The sequence below is a fragment of the Saimiri boliviensis genome, chromosome 13 (genome assembly GCF_048565385.1).
Source record: "Saimiri boliviensis isolate mSaiBol1 chromosome 13, mSaiBol1.pri, whole genome shotgun sequence".
NCBI classification, from domain to species: Eukaryota; Metazoa; Chordata; class Mammalia; order Primates; family Cebidae; genus Saimiri; species Saimiri boliviensis.
In genome coordinates this window covers 5,443,405-5,464,123 of record NC_133461.1, presented here as the reverse complement: position 1 = coordinate 5,464,123, position 20,719 = coordinate 5,443,405, and the positions used below count along the sequence as shown (strand labels likewise).

Here is a 20,719-nt window from a genome sequence, read left to right as displayed (position 1 = left end):
ATTTGTAAAGGGGCACCATCGCCTATTTAGCTAGGATTGTTTTGAGAGTGCCAAAAGGTGCTGTGTGCAGAACACTTGCCACAGAGGCTGGAATGCAGCATGTCCATCTGTGAGTAATGGCCTGCACTGGCCTGACTCCAGAGATGGTGTCAAATAAGATAGCACCACGTGGCTTCGTTTTTCAAGGTTGCTGTGACCCTGAGTGGCACAGCAATGCTGGTGAGTTCCCTGATTGTCCCAGTGCTGTCCTTGATTTCTTGCGGATTGCTGGTTTGTGCAAGAGGGAGTTGTGTATTTTTCTCAGCGAGGCTGTTTGCCCAGGCTCAATTCACCTACAGCTGTTCTAGGCATCAGAGCTGCCCACGATGGGTTCCCAGGGAAGCAAAGGAAGTTTAAACTCTAGGGGCCTCACTTATAGTAGCTCCTTCCACAGTCCTGGCTCATCATTTTATGACACTCATCATTTTATATTCATAATCCGGTGTTCTTTTTAAAAAAGAGGTTCACACGTTACCTATGCTTTAGACCCTGCAAAACCTCGCTCTGCTCCTCCTGGCACACATAGCTTCTTTATGCAAATTTCACAGCATGGCCAAGGTGGGTGAATTGCTTGAGCTCAGGTATTTGGGACCAGCCTGGACAACATGGTGAAACCCTGCCTGTACAAAAACTACAAAAATTAGCCAGGCGTGATGGTGTGGGCCTGTAGTCCCAAGCTACTTAAGAGGCTGAGGCAGGAGGATCGCTTGAGCCTGGGAGGTAGATATGGCAGTGAGCTGAGATAATCGTGCCACTGCATTGCAGCCTGGGTGACAGAATGAGATCATGTCTCAAAAAAATAAAAAGAAAAAAGAAAAGGCAAAAAATATTTAATAACATGCCCTTTTTGGGCAGACAAATTGCCAAAAAGCATTTACACTGTTGGCCTCAGTAGTCTGAGACAGGGTAGAATAGGCCCAGATGGTCCAGGTCTGGGAGGATATCCTCAAGGTCTTCAGCATCAGTTTTAGTTATACAGCTTTCTCCTCCTTCATTCTTCCAAACCGAATCATGAAATTTATCTATATTTCTAGCATCTGTCTATCCAGGCAGCCATCTATTATCTCTCTATCCATCTATCATCTGTCCATTCATCCATCCATCCATCCATCCATCCATCCATCTGTCTATCTCTCCTTCTATGGTCTTACAGTTTTCCCAAAATATAAGTCTTGGATGATATTTCCCATGCCTGACAATTTAGGCAGAATACAACCAGCCATTTAAAGATTTTAAATGGTTTCCAGAAGAACTCAGATAGTATGCAATTTACTATTTTGGGGAGTAGAGGTTAATTTTCTGTCTTACCAGAATGAATATTTTCTTCCCCAGGAAATGCATCTGAAATCTTTTGCAGCACATTTAGCTTTTCCCACCAGCATGATTGCTGCATGGCATCTTTCTAGATCGTGTGGCTTTAGCCAGGCACAGGATCCAGCCTGTGCACGGTGCTCTGCTAAGGAAGATTCAGCTCAGGCTTGTGAACAAAAGTAAAACTGTGGTTTTACTTTCTTTAGTTTTTGATACAAATCAAATAATTATTCCACAGCAGAGTAATTTCTGGATTGTGTCCTCTATGTGGTTTTCGTATGTTTTGTACAAAAACACAAGGACATAGTGTTGAGCTTTGGTGTTTATCAGATGACAAGCAGGAATTTTGCTTGCCAACAGGCTGGGTTGTAGTGGAGATGCCCGGACTCCCAGGGTCCCCGATGTTAAGTGAGAGTTGGTTCTGCTGTGTCCACTCCTGCAGGCTGACAATCAGCCACACACACTAGCCAGGGTACAGGGAATCCACGGGCAGCCCTTGCCTTGTGCCAGCTCCTAACCCTCTGTCTCTGCTGAGATTATGCACAGACAATAAATGCCAGTGAGCACCAGCTCTGTGAAATGCAGATAACCTCCACTAGGGGTACAAAGCAAAACCATGTAAGTTCCCTGTCTGAAAAGAGGCTTCCTGTGCAGGGGAGGCAGGAGCCGGTACGAGGATACTTGGGTTTACAAATCGAGCTCTAACCTTCTGTAGTTCCCGTTTGCAGACATTTTCCTACTTCTTCATTCCTCTAAAAGCCATAAAACAGAAGAGGCCATTGAACCAAAGGCATTTTTTTTTTTTTTTTTTTTTTGAGATGGAGTCTCTGTCGCTCAGGCTGGAGTGCAGTGGTACAATCTCGACTCCCTGCAACCTCCGCCTCCTGGGTTCAAGTGATTCTCCTGCCTCAGCCTCTTGAGAAGCTGAGACTACAGGCACACGCCACCATGCCCAGCTAGTTTTTATATTATAGTGGAGACAGGGTTCTACCATGTTGGCCAGGATGGTCTCCTGGCCTCGTGATCCACCTGCCTTGGCCTCCCAAAGTGCTGGGATTATAGGCGTGAGTCACCATGCCCGGCTGAACCAAAGGCATTTTTGTAAGTGCCAAATATGCAATGTTATTTCAAATGTTCAAATCCAAGACAGCTGCTGGGCATGCAGGATTCTGTTTCCTGTGGGCAGTTTTCAAAGGTACCCTCTGCCTTCCTTGCATGCCCCAAGACAGCAGTGGTAACTGTGGAAATGACATCACATCATGATTGTAAGAGGAAGATAAACAGCAGGGGAGGGGACAAACTTTTAAGCATACTATTTTCATTCAAATGCTTTCAATATTAAAGAACTAGGCTACTTGGGAGGCCGAGGCAGGCGAATCGCTTGAACTGAGCGGCAGATTGCAGTGAACTGAGATCGCACCACTGCACTCCAGCCTGGGTGACAGAGTAAAACTCTGTCTTAAAAAAAAAAGAAAGAAAGAAAAAGCCATTTCTGCCAAAATCACAGCCTCATTCATTAAGGACATCTGGATCACCCCCACCCCCACAACTGGCAACATCTAACAATACCAGCTGAAATGACTGGGAAAATGTCACAGTTCAGTTTCACGGTTCCAACATGAGCCACTGGCGCAGGTGGGCTCTCTCATGTTGGGGCCTGTCGTCCTCAACTCTTTCTCTCAAAAACATCAAATGTCTTGCCAAGTTACATAAAAATTCTGACCACGAAGATGGTGCCCATCCCGTCCTAGGCAACCTCCCGGGCCCACCCGTCGAGCTGAGGTCTCCTTGGCTTCCTGGGTTTGCCGGTGACCTCGGAGTTGGCTTCCTCCATGCTCCCGCACAGCCCCTGCCTCTCGGGAGTGCTCCTCCTGCTGACCCCCCTGCGTTTCTCTACCTGTGGCTTTCCAGCTGGGTTATGAGCACTTGCGTGTCTTTCATGTTCGCAGCTCCATCCTGACCCAGAAGACTGTCGTCAGCAGAAGTTTAGGGACATAAGCTCAAGGGAAGATTTCATGATTACATTATCAGTGGGGACTCACTGAGCCGCCCTGGAGACATTTGTGTGTCATTTATATCAGTGTACTTCCTGGTTGCCTTTTGCCTTTGATAAGCGTTTTGTACAGAGCGTGAGTGGTATTTACTAATCTCAACCTCTACTGCTTTTATGGATATTTAGTGATGGTTTTGCCCATGTGTGTTGATCCCTGAACTCTTTCATGAAGAGCATGCTAGCGTATATAGAGGATTTTGTGGTCATGATGGTATCTCATGGAGTAGATCTGAAGGGTATAATGCTTTTATTCAAAAAGGAGTCTTTATTATAATGTGTGTGTGTGTGTGTGTGTGTGTGTGTGTGTGTGTGTGTGTGTGTAGGGGACGTTGAGAAGGGATGATGAAAATTTTTGGTTTCTTAGGTATGGATGTATGTAAGTGTGTATACGTGTACTTGTCTGCGTGCATATATATATAATTTTTTTTTGAGACATGGTCTCTCTTCATCATACAGGCTGTAGTGCAGTGATGCGATCGTGGCTCACTGCAGCCTCAACTTCCTGGGCTCAAGTGATCCTCCCACCTCAGCTTCCTGAGTCTACAGTCATGTGCCACCACGTCCTACCAATTTTTGTATTTGTTGTAGAAATGGGGTCTCACCATGTTGCCCAGGCTGGTCTGGGACTTGGGCTCAAGCAATCCACCTGCTTTGACCTCCCAAAGTGCTAGGAACACAGATGTGAGCCGCCATGCCCAGCATGTATTTTAAATGTTTTATAAAGAACACGTATTACTTTTTAAACTCAGAATAAGATAAAACCAAAACACAACCTTGTTTATGACATAAAAGGCATAGCTGAGAATGTGAATGTGATGCAGGTAACTCACTCTGGCTTCATTTGTGGCAGGCCCAGGTGTTTTTAGCCTCACCTTTGACAAGGTGAACCCTAAGGCAGGGCTGACTCTGGCTGTGTGAGCCTGGTGACCAGTTCCTTTCTCTGACGGTCACTTCTTGGATGGAGTTGCTGCCGATGGCTTTGGCCATGAGGACCCGGACAGTCGCGAGGTCTTCTGCAACCCCAAGCAGTCATCCATGGTCTAGCTCCAGGGCCACAACATGGGCACGCTCCTTATTTCTACCTGGCTGTGTTTTCTGTGTGTGTTTTGCAGGTAGCCTGGTAGACTCGTCGGGTCGTATCCTGGTCCCTGGAATCTATGATGAAGTGGCTCCTCTTACAGAAGAGGAAATAAATACATACAAAGCCATCGATCTGGACCTTGAAGAATACCAGAATAGCAGCCAGGTGGCGAAATTTCTGTTCGATACTAAGGTATGGCCACAGATTGCTGAATAACCTGGAAGAGGCATGAGATTGGTAGATCGCATTTGCCCACTGTCCAGATCATGGTCTGGTGCTAATCTGTGCATCTTAGAACCCAAAGCGGATGTTGATTCCTAGGCAGGTTTGACTTTCACAGCCATTTCCCTGAGGTCTGGATCAACCAGTCCTTTTTCTCTGGGGTCTAGTTGGCACTGGCTTCTGGCACTTAACCACCAGCAGTTACCCATTTCACAGCCCTGTTTTTCCAAAGCTGTTTATTAACCTAGATCCCACGCCAGCCTTCAGCCAGTGAGCTGGACTTCTTACCTGTCCAAAGACTGAGAAAAGTCTGAGATGATGCCAGCTCCAAGACCTCTAACTGTTCATTTTTCCAGACAAAACCAAGAGCCTTAGGGTCTGATCTGTAAGTGAATACATGGTTGCCTCAGCGGACTAAGTAAACACAAAGCCAGAAGCATTCCTTACAGGCGAATGAGAATTGTTTTGCTTTTCTCCTCCTCTTTCTGTGGAGCTTGCTTGCCTGACAAGGTGTTTGGTGGCCAGGCTGGTTCCTGGGAAAGGGACCGAGAGGGAAAAGCAAGCTGAAAAGAGTGATAGAGTGAGTTACTACAAAGCACGCATCTTCCCGCAGACCAGCGCGAGGATGGCCAGATGAAGAGAGAAAACTGGCCGGAACGTCTGCAGAGTTCTTTGACATCTTCTGAATAAGAAAATGCATTCACTACACAAGTTATTATTATTATAATGAGTGGAGATGGAAATTTATAATTGAACCCAAATTTCTGAAAGGGCCCCTTTATCATGGCCATATCACCCTGACCATGCCCAGTCTCATTGAAAGGGCCCCTTTGCCGTTTGTTAACTGGAAACTGCAGATCTTGGGCAAAGGCGGCACTCTGGAGTAGGGAATGGCTTGGGTAGGCGGAGACGTCTGAGGACAGCAGAGAGTTTGTGTCCTGAGGGAAAGGTCCTCTGTGTGTCAGGCGCAACTGACTAAGGTGACAGTTACTATGTCCTGAATGGTGTCTCAGAGGGACGGTGGGGTGGTAACACACGCAACCCAGGTCCACTGGGCTCTAATTAGGCCTCCTTTGGATAATTGTATTTTATTATAGGAGGAGATTCTAATGCACCTCTGGAGGTATCCATCTCTTTCTATTCATGGGATTGAGGGCGCGTTTGATGAGCCTGGAGCTAAAACGGTCATACCTGGCCGAGTTATAGGAAAATTTTCCATCCGTCTGGTCCCTCACATGAATGTGTCCGAGGTGGAAAAGCAGGTAACAAACGCTGTCATTCTGTCTAGCGGCATGGTCTCTGACTCCAGCACGTCATGGCGTAGTGAGCAGTGCGGCTGCTACTGTTGGAGTATCATTTTTTCCAGTGCAAGAGAAGCGCGGAACAAATGCCAAGAAACCAATATTGTCCAGCACAGTGGCTTGCAACTGTAATCCTAGCATGTTGAGAGACCAAGGCTGGAGGATCCCTTGAGCCCAGGAGTTGAAGGCTGCAGTGAGTTAGATGGTAGATGAAAAGCAAGATTGGTTTACACATCGAGGGAGGACAGAGTAGGGAACTGCCTGTGCTTGGCCAGAAGCAGGAACTCTCAGGCCTCAATCATCAGATTTCCATCGTGTCTGAAATGAACACTTTGGAAGTCGCCATTTTTTGTTTGTTTGTTTGAGACAGAGTTTCGCTCTTTCACCCAGGCTGGAGTGCAGTGGCCAGATCTTGGCTCACTGCAACCTCTGCCTTCTGGGTTCAAGCAATTCTCCTGCCTCAGCCTCCTGAGTAGCTGCGACTACAGGTACACACCACCACACCCAGCTAATTTTTGTATTTTTAGTAGAGACAGGGTTTCACCATGTTGGCCAGTCTGCTCTTGAACTCCTGACCTCCTGATCCACCCACCTCAGCCTCACAAAGTGCTGGGATTACAGGCATGAGCCACCATGTCCAGCCTAGAAAGTGTTTTAAGGAAAATGTTTTCTGGAAGGAGTTATGTATCCAAATTACCAACCAATTATCAATTTGACTCAAGCTAGTTTGAAAAACTCGACTCTGGAATGAATGAGCTAAAGGAATACCTCATCCCAACCCTCAGCCCCTCTCCATCCCATTAGCCCCCTTTATTATCTTCTTAGCACTAATTACATTCTAAAATAGTCTCTCTTTCTCCCTCCCTGCCTCCTCCCATGCTTCCCTCCCTCCCTCCCTCCTTCCCTGCCTCTCCTGCCTTCTCTCCTCCCTCCCTCCTCCCTTTCCCTTCCCCTCCCCTCCCTTCCTCTCCCTTCTTCTCCTTTCTCTTCCCCTCTTCTCCCGCTTCCCTCCGCTTCCAGTCCTGTCCCTCCCTTCCCCCCCTTCTGTCTCCCCTCTCCCCTCCCCCTCTCCTCTCCTCTCCTTTTCCTTCCCTCCTGTGTCTTCCTCCTACCCTCCTTCCATCCTCTCCTCTCCTCTCCCCTCCCCACTCCCCTCCCCTCCCATCTCCCCCTCCCATCTCCCCCTCCCTTCCCTTTCCTCTTCTCCCTCCCTCCTACCTCCTGTCCCTTCCTTATTTTTGGAGCTATTCCCCCTCTTTCTCATGACATATAGACTCCAGGGCAGGGCCTTCCTTGTCTTGTTCACAGCTATATCTGCAGCACGTGGAACAGTCTCTGGCACGTGACAGGCGTTCTATAAATGTGTGCTGAGGGAATTAATGGACGAACTTTGAGTGTGGCACCTCCCCGGGAGGCTTTCACAGTAACAGTGAAAAAGGAGCAGGAGGGGAGAGAATGAGGCCGAAATGAGGCTCCTACAGTTGAGCCTGGAGTTGCTTCCACTTCTAGGAAATTCCCCAAATGCTTAATGCTCCCCCAAACATTCAGAGGGTACTGAGGAGTCCAAAAAGAGAAGGTTTCAAATGAGAAGTCCTGCTGGTGTCCGGCTTCCTCACTTTCAACGGTGATGCTCCAGCACCTCCGTGTGTGAGACACGGGTTGGAAGGGAGTGGGGGGCCAGGATTGCAGGGTAGAAGACAGAGGGGAGTCTCCCTCTGGGTGGGACTCCAGGAAAGCAGCCCAGGCTTTTGTGCTCTCAGCACTGAAGAAGGATCTCACTCTTGCCCTCTGGCAGAGCGAAGGGAAAATCACAGCACTTGAACGTGTCAGATCGGGGCTTCTTGATGGAAGACTGTGCTAACTGTATAAGAGAATAACTTGACATTTTCTCTTATTACTGAAAACCTCACCTTTTAGGTGACACGGCATCTTGAGGATGTGTTCTCCAAAAGAAAGAGTTCCAACAAGATGGTTGTTTCCATGGCTCTAGGACTACACCCGTGGATCGCAAATATTAACAGCACCCAGTATATCGCGGCAAAAAGAGCCATCAGAACAGGTGGGACCTTAAGATCTTCTGACTGGCCAGTCTGCAGTGGGCCTCAGGGGTGGTACCCACAGGATTGCGAGTAAAGCAGACACTTTTAAAACTCAGTAATCGACTCTCCTTTAATATCGAGCACATTGGTGAATGCATGGCATGCACAGGGCACGCTATATACACCATCTCAAGTAATCCTCCCAATGGCCTTCCCCATCTGACAGAGGAATAACTGAAGGCTTACAGACACCAAGTATTTAGACAAAAGGCACCCAGCTCACAAGTGGCAAAGCCCGTGTTCAAATTTAAGTCTGGAGACGTGAATTTTGCGGAAGATGATGGACTAGAAAACCTTCAACCCCCCCAAAACAAAACTCATGGAAATGCTGCTAGCATGTAAAAACATCCTTTCAAAACACAGATTAGGCCAGGTGTGTGATAGCTCAAGTTTATAATCCCAGCAGTTTGGGAGGCAGAGCGGGAGGATCACTTGAGTTCAGGAGGTTGAAAACAGCCTGGACAATATGGTGAGATCCCCCCCATCTCTACAAAATATATAAAAACTAGCTGGGAGCGGTAGCACATGCCTGTGGTCCCAGTTACTCAGGAGGCTGAGGCAGGAGGATTGCTTGAGCCCAGGAGGTTGAGGCTGCAGTGAGCTGTGATCATGCTACTGCACTCCAGCCTAGGGGACAGAGTGAGAAACAAAAAATGGAAAAACACAGCTTAGTTTGTGTGGCATCAGAGGAAACCCTTTAGGGTTAAAAATGAAGGCGAACCTAAACTCTAGGGGAGTGAATGAGCAGACCCTGGGCTGGCCTGCAGGGATCTGCTCTTCCTGGTCACAGAGAAGCTGGGGCTTTCATGGCCTTTGGCCAGAGTGAGGCAGGAAGTTGAAGACGAGACCCACTATATACAGGCAGGGCATCCCCCGAGAGCCACGCCCATCGTGTGTGTGTGTCTAAGCGCAACTGTCTCTGCTTGGACGTTGGACGGGCACAAGGTCTCCCCTGAGAATTTTTAATCACGGACTCTTGCCCCTGTGGGTCCGGGTCTTTAATGTTTACCTAGTGTGTGGTCCTGGTCTCCCCAGTGCCATGGCTGGACTGCCTCTGCTGCAAGCACAGCACTGCCCTGGAGGACACAGACCCCAGGCAGGCCAAAGAGATTCCACAGGAGCTTCCTGAAGATGAGCTCGCTGGATAAAATTACAAAACACACAAGAAACCCCATTCCGGTGTGTCTGACCCTAAAGCCAGTGGTCTCTTCACAATGCTGCATCACTTTTCCGGAAGGCTGTGCAGCTCTATTTGGAACTTCTTTGGTGGTTCCTGCTTTCAGTCCGGGCACTTCACTGTCCTGGGTACAGCCATGTGGCGGGCTGAGCAGAGGGCATGCACTTGGGTGCTGGCTGTGGCATCAGGGAGCAGGAACACTCAGTCTCCTTGACTTCTACACCGGGAGGGGGACCCTGCCAACAACAGCAGAATTGGGGTTCTCCCCAAAGCAGGAGGTTCTGGGTCTCTCCAAAAGCCAGGTGGAAAAGCAGTGGCACGTGTTTAGATAGACCTATGGCATCCTGTTACAGATGAGGCCTGAGGCCACATTGGCTAATGGTAGCAAAGCCGGAATGCGAAGCCCAGATCGCCTTGAAGCACTAACTCTCTCTCTTGGGGTTATCAGTACAAGGGAAACAGACACGGAAAACCAGAGAACAGTCCAAGACATGGAGCCATGCCTCTTTACATCAGCATTCCTGCTGCCCCCAATTTAGCAGGTATTTTGCCAGTAAACTTTAGGATTGAAGAAATGTGATGGCAGCTGAAGAGAGGTGTGTGTTTGAAATATCAACAGAACAATAGACCGGTCTGAAATAGCCTTTCAGGAATGCAAAAGACACCTTCCGGTCTATCTGTGTGCTCAACTGGTTCTGCTAACAAGGTACATTGCTTTGATTCATATCCACATCTTGCTCTGTGAATACAGACGAGGCAGCATGTTCTCAGGTTTCTTGGTTTCATTCTGCATTCCTGCTCCCTCACTGGCAGCATGTCCTCTAAGCTAGAAGGCTCAAGTTCATCTCTTTCTAAAACCTGGGATAGCAGTTAAAACTATTTTATGCAATGCTTTGAAAATTGCCAGAAACATTGTGACATTTGAGTGATAGTACAGCTACTGGCATATCTGTCACCAAAAAAGTCCCACTTCCATAGTATATAATTCATGAATAAACAAGAAAGGTAGGAACATTGTCTTGTGTCATGCCAAAAATGCATAACCTCTTCCAATTACAAGATAACATCAGACAAACCCAGAATGAGGGATACTTTACAAAACTACTAATTGATAAGCTTCAGGCTGGTCAAGGTCATGAAAGACAAGGAAATACTGAGAAACGTCCACAAAATACAAGAAACTAAGGAGCAATAATAAAAATGCAGTTTGGGTTCTGGGTCAGATCCTGGAATGGAAAAAGGGAAAGACTGGTGGAATTTAAAGCCTGGAGAGTGTTTAGTAGCATCGCACCATCGTCAGTTTCCTTGCTTTGATTGCTTTGTGTTAGTTACATAAGGTTAGGGAAAGCAGAGTAAGAGATAGATGGGCGTTCTCTCTCTACCATTTTTGCAACTTTTCTAAATTCTAAATTTTTCTAAAATTAGTTTAAAATAAAATTTTTATTTGCAATATTATTTATTTATTTATTTTGAGACAGAGTCTCGCTCTGTCACCCAGGCCAGAGTTTAGTGGCAAGATCTCAGCTCACTGCAACCTCCACCTCCCACATTCAAGCGATTCTCCTGCCTTGGCTTCCCAAGTAGCTGCGATTACAGGTATGCGCCACCACGCCTGGCTAATTTTTCTATTTTTAGTAAAGATGGGATTTCACCATGTTGGCCAGGATGGTCTCAAACTCCTGACCCCAAGTGATCCACCCACCTCAGCCTCCCAAAGTGCTGGGATTACAGGCATGACCCACCATGCCTGACTCTAAAATATTTTCTAAAGTAGGGAATCGTGAAGAAGATATCCACAGTTTTCTTCTTGATTGTAGCGTCTATATTAGAATATAAATTGCATGATATCAAAAGGGTTCCTTACTCCAGGCACCAAATCTAACGGTAAAAAAGAAAGATTAGCAAGGAAAAAGAGAGAGGAAGGCAGAGCGGCGCTGCCCTTGAGGAGCTTACTGGGAGTGGTCTTGGCCTTACTCCATCCAAATGCCTTCTTTTCCTGTTTCAGTGTTTGGAACAGACCCAGATATGATCCGGGATGGATCCACCATTCCAATTGCCAAAATGTTCCAGGAGATCGTCCACAAGCGCGTGGTAATGATTCCGCTGGGAGCTGTTGATGATGGAGAACACTCACAGAATGAGAAGATCAACAGGTCAGCTGATGCCTGTGCAATGTGCCTCTGTTTTCTTCCTTCACTGCACACACCCTGGTTTACACGTGGGTGAGCACCTGTTCAATTTATGCAAGAATGGAAAATCATACAGGCTGGGGGCTTAAACGACACACATTGATTCCTCACAGTTCTGGAGCCTGGATGCCCCGGATCAAGTGACAGTCCCTTTGGTTCCTGGTGGGTGCGGGCTGTCTTCCTGGCTGTCCCTGTGCTCACATAGTGGGGTTAGGGGGCTCTGATGTCTCCTTCTTTTTTTTTTATAAGGGCACCAGCCCCATGGGATTAGGACTCCCATTTTGACCTCTTTTAATCTTCATCTCCTCCAGCCCTGTTCTCCAAGTACAGATACATTGGGTGGTTAGGGCTTCAACATAGGAGTCTGGGGTAACACAAATGTTCAATGCAAAACAAAAAAGGTTATTTAGGAATGTTTGCTGTATGTGCTATTGGCAGATACTAATTATCTCCTAAGCCTCCCAGACTAGCGAGAAACAAGACAATGTTTGACTTTGATATCCATGTCATATCAATGATAAGAAATCAAGGGAAATGGACCTTTGGATTTGAGTCTAGGACTGATTCTCATCTTCTTAGTAATAATAATGCAATTTTCTCATGGAACTTTAGTGCCTTTCATACTGGGATCTCAGAAGTATGCTAAATAATTTAGATGGAATTTATAACATCAAATCTTCCTGTCTAAATGACAGAATATTTTCCTCCTTCATTTGAATGGAAATTTTAACAAAATTTCTTTCTGTTTTTCTTCTTCTTAGGTGGAACTACATAGAGGGAACCAAAGTATTTGCTGCCTTTTTCTTTGAGATGGCCCAGCTGCATGAATCACCAGAACCTTCTAGCCTGATGTGATCCACTGACAGATTCACCTCCCCCACGTCCCTAGACAGGGATAGGGTCTAAACATCCAGAGAATTTGGGTCTGCTATAGTACACATTCCCTTCCATTTAAAATGTCTTGGGGATATTTGGATCAATAATAAAAATATTTCAAAGGCACAGATGTTGGAAATGGTTTAAGGTCCCCCACTGCACACCTTCCTCAAGTCACAGCGGCTCGCAGCAACTTGATTTCCTCAAGTCCTGTCTGATAGCCCCAGGATTGGATTCTAACCTTTTAGCATGTCTCCGACCTTGCAATCTGATTGGCATCATCACTCCGGCTTGCTTTCTAGGTCCTCAGGTGCTCGTGACACGTAATCATTCCATCCAATGATCGCCTTTGCTTTACCACTCTTTCCTTTTATCTTATTAATAAAAATGTTGGTCTCCACCACTGACTACAATGATTTCCCCATGGATTCATTTTCAGAGGAGTTCCTAAAGCATGGTACTATATTAACCTCTTGCCTCCCCTTCATTTATTTTTTTTCCCATTTCTTGAAAAGTTCTGAAGCTGAAATGATCAATATTCATACTTGTATGCCATTTGGGAATCCTTGTGCAAAGATGAGTTTTTTTTTTTATTCCAAGCTTCTTTATTTTTCCTGAGATTGATGCCACCTTGCAGCCCCTCTGCCTCCCGTTCCTTCTTCTTGTCCCATCAGAAAAGGCCCACTCTCTATTCAACATCTGTGCACGTGCTGCACCATGGCAGAATTCATCCTGATAGAATTTATCTCATCCCATTGAAATTTTACTCAATGACAACATCTAAATTGCTGAAAGCTTTTAATAGCATCAGTTTTAGATAGAGAACTAATCAACCCTGACATCAGTAACACATGCTAAATTTAAAGCCATCAGCTAATGCTGCATTCATTAATCATTTTAGTTAACCATCTTGTTTGGCTTGATTGGATTTGATGGTGTAAACAACAACAAAAAAGTCATTTTTCTACAATTGAGTGTCTATAAACAAATCAATTCAATCTTTATGAATTTATTATTTAAATCACATTAATGGAGAATAATTTGGGGACTTACTAAAATTTTTTTCTATTATGACTACAAATGAAAACAAAGCAGAACACATTTGCATTCAACTTTTCCATCACTCTGTTGGTTCTGGAGATATCAGTTTAAAAATGTGCTGTACCACCTTTAAAACGACTGGAGCAGGCAGTCAATGATTCACTCTACCCTGACTCTCGTCACGGAAGAGGACCAAACTCAGGGCTCAACCTAGTTGTGGGCTTTTGTGAAGGATTCTGGTTGGTGTTTGCTTTGGAAGAAGGAGACTTCCAGCCATCATATCTCCAATCCTATAGAATATCAAGTCCTTGTCACAGAGTGTCGGCAGGTTTTGGGTATTTTGTGCCATTAAGCATAGTTTGTGCTTATCTAATGACACAGGATTTCACGGTGTTCCTCGATTCTGCTGAACCTACCTGACGTATTTGGCATTGTACCCAAGGACTAGCAGTGCAAAAGAGTTAGAGTCTTCATGTTAGTCCATTAACCACAGTTTATTATAAAATACACTGTAAGCATTTCTGACTAATGTACCATCAGATTTAAGAAGTCACCAAACGACACGATGTATTCACTGACCTTCATTCCTGCTGAATCTTCCTGAGACCAGCAGTGTCTCAGTTAATTATTCCATTGCCCCCAGGAGAGAAGGGGAGGAGGATGAATAGTTATGGAGGTTGTAGAATCTAGGATATTCCAATCCTGGATTGCCAGAGTTGGAATATCCATGTTTTTCTGTCGCCCAGGGTCAGGAAGGGTCTCCATAACTTTTCCCTCCAGATTTTCCACCCAATTCTGATCCCGGTGGTGACCCAGACACTACTCTGATGTGGGAGTCAGAAAGGAGTATCTTCCAAGCTCCTTATACTCAGTTGTCAGTTATTTAGACTCATTCACCAGTTGTACGGAGGCAAAAAAGTTAAGGGAGAGAGAAATTAATTTTTTTTTTAACATTTTAATGATGAAATACATGCATATGGACAAAAGCAATCACGCAGTATAGTTGGGGGTACATTGTGACATGCCCATCGGGGAGACTTTATTGTATTGGAAGAGGGCAATGTATTTGCTTATTAGTAGACACAGCATATTAAAATGTAACTACTGTGATGAGGTTTAGGGGTTAGGAATATCATCTGGGTTTGGTAGATGCTCTTATGGAAAACAATGAGGGCTGGGTATGTTTCTGGCTTTAAGTTGTATTAATAAAAATAAAATGTACTGGGCTGGAAAGTTCGGTGATCGTGCAGCGGGCAGCGTGACAGCCCTGGTTAGCGACACTGCTCCTTCGCACTTGCTGCTGGGAGAACGGAGTGAGCCAGGGCTCCCCCGAGGGCTTGTTCCCGGCTGCTTCTCACGGTCACACTCATGCTGGGGACTCCATGGCCTTTGTACTCACCAGATGCCTGTGACTCCCATCCCAGTCCCTTCTTCCGAGAATCCGGCCCACTGACCTTCCTGCCCATTTCACATCTGAAACACTACTCATCTACTGCAAAAACCTCCATCCATTCCCCTAGCCTGGTTCCCCTGCGGTGCTCCCGACCTTGGTCAGTGGCCCACCGGCTGGCTGAGAGCAGAGCCCTGCACTGTTTTCCACACTCCCCCTTTTCAATCCAATTCAATATCAAGGCCCGTCCAGCCCATTTCTCAAAAGCCACCACTTCCTCCTAGTTCCACTGTCACCTCGCATAGCTCATAAGCCAATACCTCTAAGTTTTGCTGGGTTATTGCGAATCCGCTAACCAGACTCTGCTTACACGGCATCCCCTCTAACTGTATGTGCCATGCTGCAGCCGGCTTGCCCCTCCCACCCTGTTTAAAGCTCTAGACTGGCAACTCAGTCTTAGGATGAAGTCAGACATCCCAGGAAGGTCTACAAGTCCTGCACAACCTGCTCTCTGCTTACTCTTCTGGCTTGCTCTGCCCTCACTAGATACACCCTGATAACCCCATCTGTCTAATCCTCCCAGCTTCACAAATATCCAAGGGCTTCCCTGCCTCAGAGCCTTCTCGGATTTTCTCCCTCCTCTAGCAACACCCTTACAACCCCCTCGGCCTCATTAAAACCCCTCCCACCTGTCCTCATTATTCTTCAAATCTCAGCTTAGTTGTAGTTTTTCAGGGAAGCTTTTTCTGATTCCCCATGAGTAAGTGGGGTGTCCCTATTATCTACCGTAGTCTCCATAGTTCCTTTGTAGCATTTATTATCATTGTCCCTAAATACATAGTCGTGCACGCGTACTGACAATTTGGCTAACAATAAGCATACGTGACAGTGGTCCCATAAGATTACAATACCGTATTGTAACTGTTCCTTTTCTATGTTTACATGCATAGATACTACTGTGTCACAACTGCCTACAGTATTCAGCACAGTAACACACTGCACAGGTTTGTAGCCTAGGAGCAAAAAGCCACACCATACCGCCTAGGTGTGTAGTTAGGCTACACCGTCTAGGTTTGCGTGGGTACACTCTAGGGTGGCTGCACATGTCCAGGGACGCATTTCTCAGTTTCCCTGTTAAGTGATGCATGACGGTATTTCTACAGTTTGAAAACTGCCAGCTCTCCTGCTAGACTGTAACATCTTTACAGGCAGAGATTATGTGTGTTTTGTCTATCGTGATGTCTTGAGAGTTCCAGGCATACTGTATGTCTTCAGGAAACATTTAAGTGCTGAAATGAATGATTTCAACGTTGGTATCCATTCTCATGCTGCCGTGCACACTCATGCATCTCTCTCCCTCCTGTTAAACTTTAAGCTCTATAGCAGGCGTCCCCAAACTACGGCCCATGGGCCGCATGCGGCCCCCGAGGCCATTTATCCAGCCCCCCACCGCACTTCAGGAAGGGGCACCTCTTTCACTGGTGGTCAGTGAGAGGAGCACAGTATGTGGCGGCCCTCCAACGGTCTGAGGGACAGTGAACTGGCCCCTTGTGTAAAAAGTCTGGGGACGCCTGCCTATAGTATCAGAGACCATGTCCTGCTATTCTCTGTACTTCAGGTATCCAGTGGCAGGCGCTGCACACATTAGATGATCAGTATGACTGCTAAACTTCTCCTCTCGACTCTGCAGCTGCAATTTTTGGGGTCTTCCCCACCAGGTCTGCTATACCCTTCCCAGACTTCTCTGTCTTTATACTTTCCACTTCACATTGTTCCTAGTTTGAAACCTTGGGAGCAGCTAGTACTGGGGAGAAGCACAAAAACAAGCCATGCAGAGGTGTCAATGGCTGGTAACTGTTCAATGTGTTAGCGTTCCCAGCAGGGCTTGTATCATATCAGGGGCCACACCTCATCCAGAGGCCACAAACCAGAAGCCTGGGAGCCCTGCATGGCTCCCTTCACCCCTGCTGATGTGGCTTTCACAGCGTCCTAAGCACTTTTGAATGGAAAGCAGACATTCCAAAACTGGCAGAGTACATACACACACACACACATACACGCACACACACACGTGCACACACAGGCACACACACGTGCACACGCACACGATTCCTCTTGAGCAGAGGACGGAGTGAAGTGATGCTGCTCTGCAGGTGACAAGAGGCTAAGTTGAGGAGAGCAAGAAGCCCAGTGCCTGACCCTTAAGATGTGCTCAATGAAGTTCTTAGAAGAAGCAGAATAAGGAGAAAGCTCTTTTTTCAAAAGAAAACAAGTGCTATTCTGTCTGGCTTCTCACTTCTGTGGATAGCTGTTTTCACTTAAAAACAAATCCCCAAACTCGTTTCATGATAGGGCCAAATGACTTTTAAACACAATCTAGTTTAGAAGATAGTATACTACACTATTTTAAGGGCCGGGCATGGTGGCTCACACCTGTAATCCCAGCACTTTGGAAGGCAGAGGCAGGAGAATCCCAAGGGTTTGAGACCAGCCTGGGCAACACAGGGAGATCCTGTCTCTAAAAAAAAAAAAAAAAAAAAAAAAAGTGAACTATACTATTTTAAATGTCTACTTTTAAATGAATTCAGTGTTATCTGTTATTTTAATGCCATTTTTTAAAAATCAAGTTTGAATAGTAATAGTACATGTAATGGCTAACAAATTAAGTCATGATTTGAGGTCTTGATTATACAAGACAAAATAAAATATTTGTTTCTATCTTAATGTACTATGGTTAGATCTAGCATAACTATGTTAACGATCTGTAATACTACTGCCTTTTATAATGAATTAAAACTTAAACCAAGTCCTAACAGCAGCACATATCCTTTCTGCTCTTCCACTGACCAGCTCTGACATCTACATTCTACATTGCAGAGCACTTAACGAGTAAGAAAGCTCATCTTCCTCTTTACCATGTGGAGAAAAGTTTCTTCTTCAGGACGTAAGCTCTGGGAAGGCAGAGGTTGGGTTGGATTTGTTCTATACTTTGCTCAGCTGTTCAAAGCCTTAATCAATTGATTAAATACAAAGATAAGAACACAGAAATTTTCTGGAGCCACAACAAAATGATGCGTTCTTTTTAATTCCCAGCATGATGTAGAAGAGAAGTGATGACAGGTGTAATGAGTATTAATTTCTTTTCTTTTCTTTTCTTTGGAAATGGAGTTTTACCCTTGTTGCCCAGGCTGGAGCACAATGGTGCAATCTCCGCTCACTGCAACCTCCACCTTCTGGGTTCAAGTGATTCTCTTGCCTCAGCCTCCCAAGTAGCTGGGATTACAGAGGCCTGCCACCACATCCAGCTAATTTTTTATATTTTTAGTAGAGAAGGGGTTTTACCATATTGGCCAGGCTGGTCTTGAACTCCTGACCTCAAATGATCCACCCATCTCCGCCTCCTAGGATTACAGGCATGAGCCACCGTGCCCAGAGAGTATAATTTCTTAACAGTTATGATAAGTAAATAAATGCTTCTGAGCTATTTTAGTTTGGATAGAATTGAAAAAAAAATGTCATTATGTGGACAAATTTCATTTAAAAACATTATTCTAGTGTAATTCCTTATGCAGAATAAAAAAGATGTCAGAGAAATTATGCCTTTGACTATAATAGAAAATTTGAAGCTTTAAATCATCTCACCTCCCACATTGAAATTAACCAAAACAGCATTCAAAAAGAACTGAGATTTAAAATTCTAGTGTGGGTGGTTAAGTGTTCATAGCATGTTCTCATTGCCATTGTAAGCAGGCATTTGAATGGAATGACAAAAAATGCTAATTTAAAGGAAATCAGAACTTTAAATGAAACTGTTAAATTAGTCATCAAAAATGACTAGTCACCAAAATGACCAATGCTTCCTTCAAATTTTAAATAATTATAACCAAATAAAGGAAGCCATATAGTTTATTTAAAATCCCACTTTCAGACCCAGAAGGCAGAGTTCAGTGATACTTTAGTAGGTAAAAGTAAGGGTAGGGGCTCCAAAAAGGAGAGAGCGACAGAGAAAAAGCACCAAATTCCACATACTTCGCCTAAATCACTGGCTGATCGCTCAACTATGCATATGTGAGGCAGATTCAATCCTTTCAGTGAAGGCTAAAAAAACTACATGAGATTTTGGTTGCTCCCCATGAAAGGAGAGACATTGTATGGAGTATGGACACAGCGAAAGGAAGTGCCTGATAAAACAAAGAAACAGAAAACCCTTTAACGCTTGTCAGAAGAACCTAATAGAATCAGGAATCTCTGCACTCTATTTCTCAAATGTCTAGGATACAATCATAAGATGACTAGACATTTAAGAAATAATAAAACATGAGTCATCATTAAAATGAACGAGAAAAAATTAATGGAATTAACCTCAAGATACTCCAAATATTCGAATCAGAGGGCAAAATTTCAAGGTAGCTATTATAACTGTGCTCAAAGACATAAAGGAAAATGTGTCTAATAAATAAGCAAATATGAAATTTCATCAGAAACAGAAATTATAAGAAAAAACAAAATTTGAGAACTTAAAAACATAATATCTGAAATAAATCATAAGATGATGTTAACAGAAGGTTGGAGGTCACAGAAGAAGGAATCAGGGAACATGGGAGATAGATCAGTAAAACTTATCAACCTGAAAGTCAGATAAAAAATAATGGAAAAACTGGGCAGAGGTATGGTGAGTTGTGTATAATATCAAAAGGTGTAACATATTTAATTAGAGACCAAAAGAAACAGAAAGAGTAAAAGAAAATATTTGGAGATAATGGCCCTAAACTTTCCAAATTTGGTGAAAGACATATATTTACAGATTTTTAAAGGTCAGAAAGTGCTGAGCAAGAAATCTGATGAAAATCATGTCTAGTCATATCACAAATTATAGAAAACAAAAAATAAAGAGAAAATCTTTAATGCACACAGCAAAAATGGCAAATGACATATAGGGAAACACAAAGGCAAGCAAAGATCTTGCATGACCTCTGATTGCTTATCAGAAGCAAATGGAGGCCAGAAGACAGTTATATACACCTTTTAATTTAACAAACATCTCTTATAGACATCAGATGGGCTAAGATTTGCTTTTTAATCCATTCTGGTAATCTCTTCCTTTTAATTGAAGTGTTTAGTAACTAACATTTGATATAATTAATAACAGTTGAATTAAGGCTTCTCATTTTACTATTCATTTTCTCTATGCTTTATCTATAACTTTCAGCTATAATCCCCTTTGGAGATTATACGTAAAAAATATAGGGAGCAAGACAAAAAAAATGAGTGCAAAAATATGAATAAGGTCTGGTTATTAGATAAACGTTTAATAATCTGATTTTGATAATTGCATTGTGGTGGTTCAGAAAAAATGTCCACAAAATCATAAAGTAAATACGGTAAAATGTGAACATTATAGAATCTGGATGAGTAGTATACGGGAATTCTTTGTCCTTTTAAACATTTTTATGGTAAGTCTGAAATTATATTAAAATAAAAATTATAAAGAAAAACAATGAGGTCAGAATTTAAATGCTCTCTAAATTCCAGGTGAGTCTGAGTGATTAACTTGTAAGAAGAAAATGAAACCTAACATTTTTCCTTGCTTTTTTATCTTAATTAGGGAAAACACACCATTGATCGTGAATTCAAAAGTTCTTCTGAGATAGTCCAGGTGTCCATTCTTCCTGTTGACAAAAGCCTCCTGTAAGATTTTTAGCTTGGGATTGGTGAGAAAGTAGTGAAAGGGAAACTTGAAATTAGTTCCCCAAAAGCAGAACTCCTGAGGAAGAGGATCACTTGGGAATGAGAGTGTATACCATAAGACAGGCGTCCCCAAACGTTTTACACAGGGGGCCAGTTCACTGTCCCTCAGACCGCTGGAGGGCCGCCACATATTGTGCTCCTCTCACTGACCACCAGTGAAAGAGGTGCCCCTTCCTGACGTGCGGCGGGGGG

General features: G+C 44.5%; 1 protein-coding gene across 2 annotated transcripts in view; it reads left to right on the top strand.

Moving 5' to 3' along the window:
* CNDP1 (carnosine dipeptidase 1) overlaps positions 1-12,784 on the top strand; it is a 35,351-nt gene extending 22,567 nt beyond the window's left edge. Inside the window, exons 7-11 of one of the 2 annotated variants that reach the window (XM_039463852.2) lie at positions 4,516-4,676; positions 5,804-5,968; positions 7,925-8,066; positions 11,289-11,436; positions 12,234-12,784. In XM_039463852.2, the coding sequence (XP_039319786.1) occupies positions 4,516-4,676; positions 5,804-5,968; positions 7,925-8,066; positions 11,289-11,436; positions 12,234-12,327 (710 nt within the window). In that variant the 3' untranslated portion in view covers positions 12,328-12,784. The remainder of the gene's footprint in view (positions 1-4,515; positions 4,677-5,803; positions 5,969-7,924; positions 8,067-11,288; positions 11,437-12,233) is intronic. The other variant, XM_010336720.3, reaches the window with a different exon arrangement.
* Positions 12,785-20,719: the final 7,935 nt, after the last annotated feature.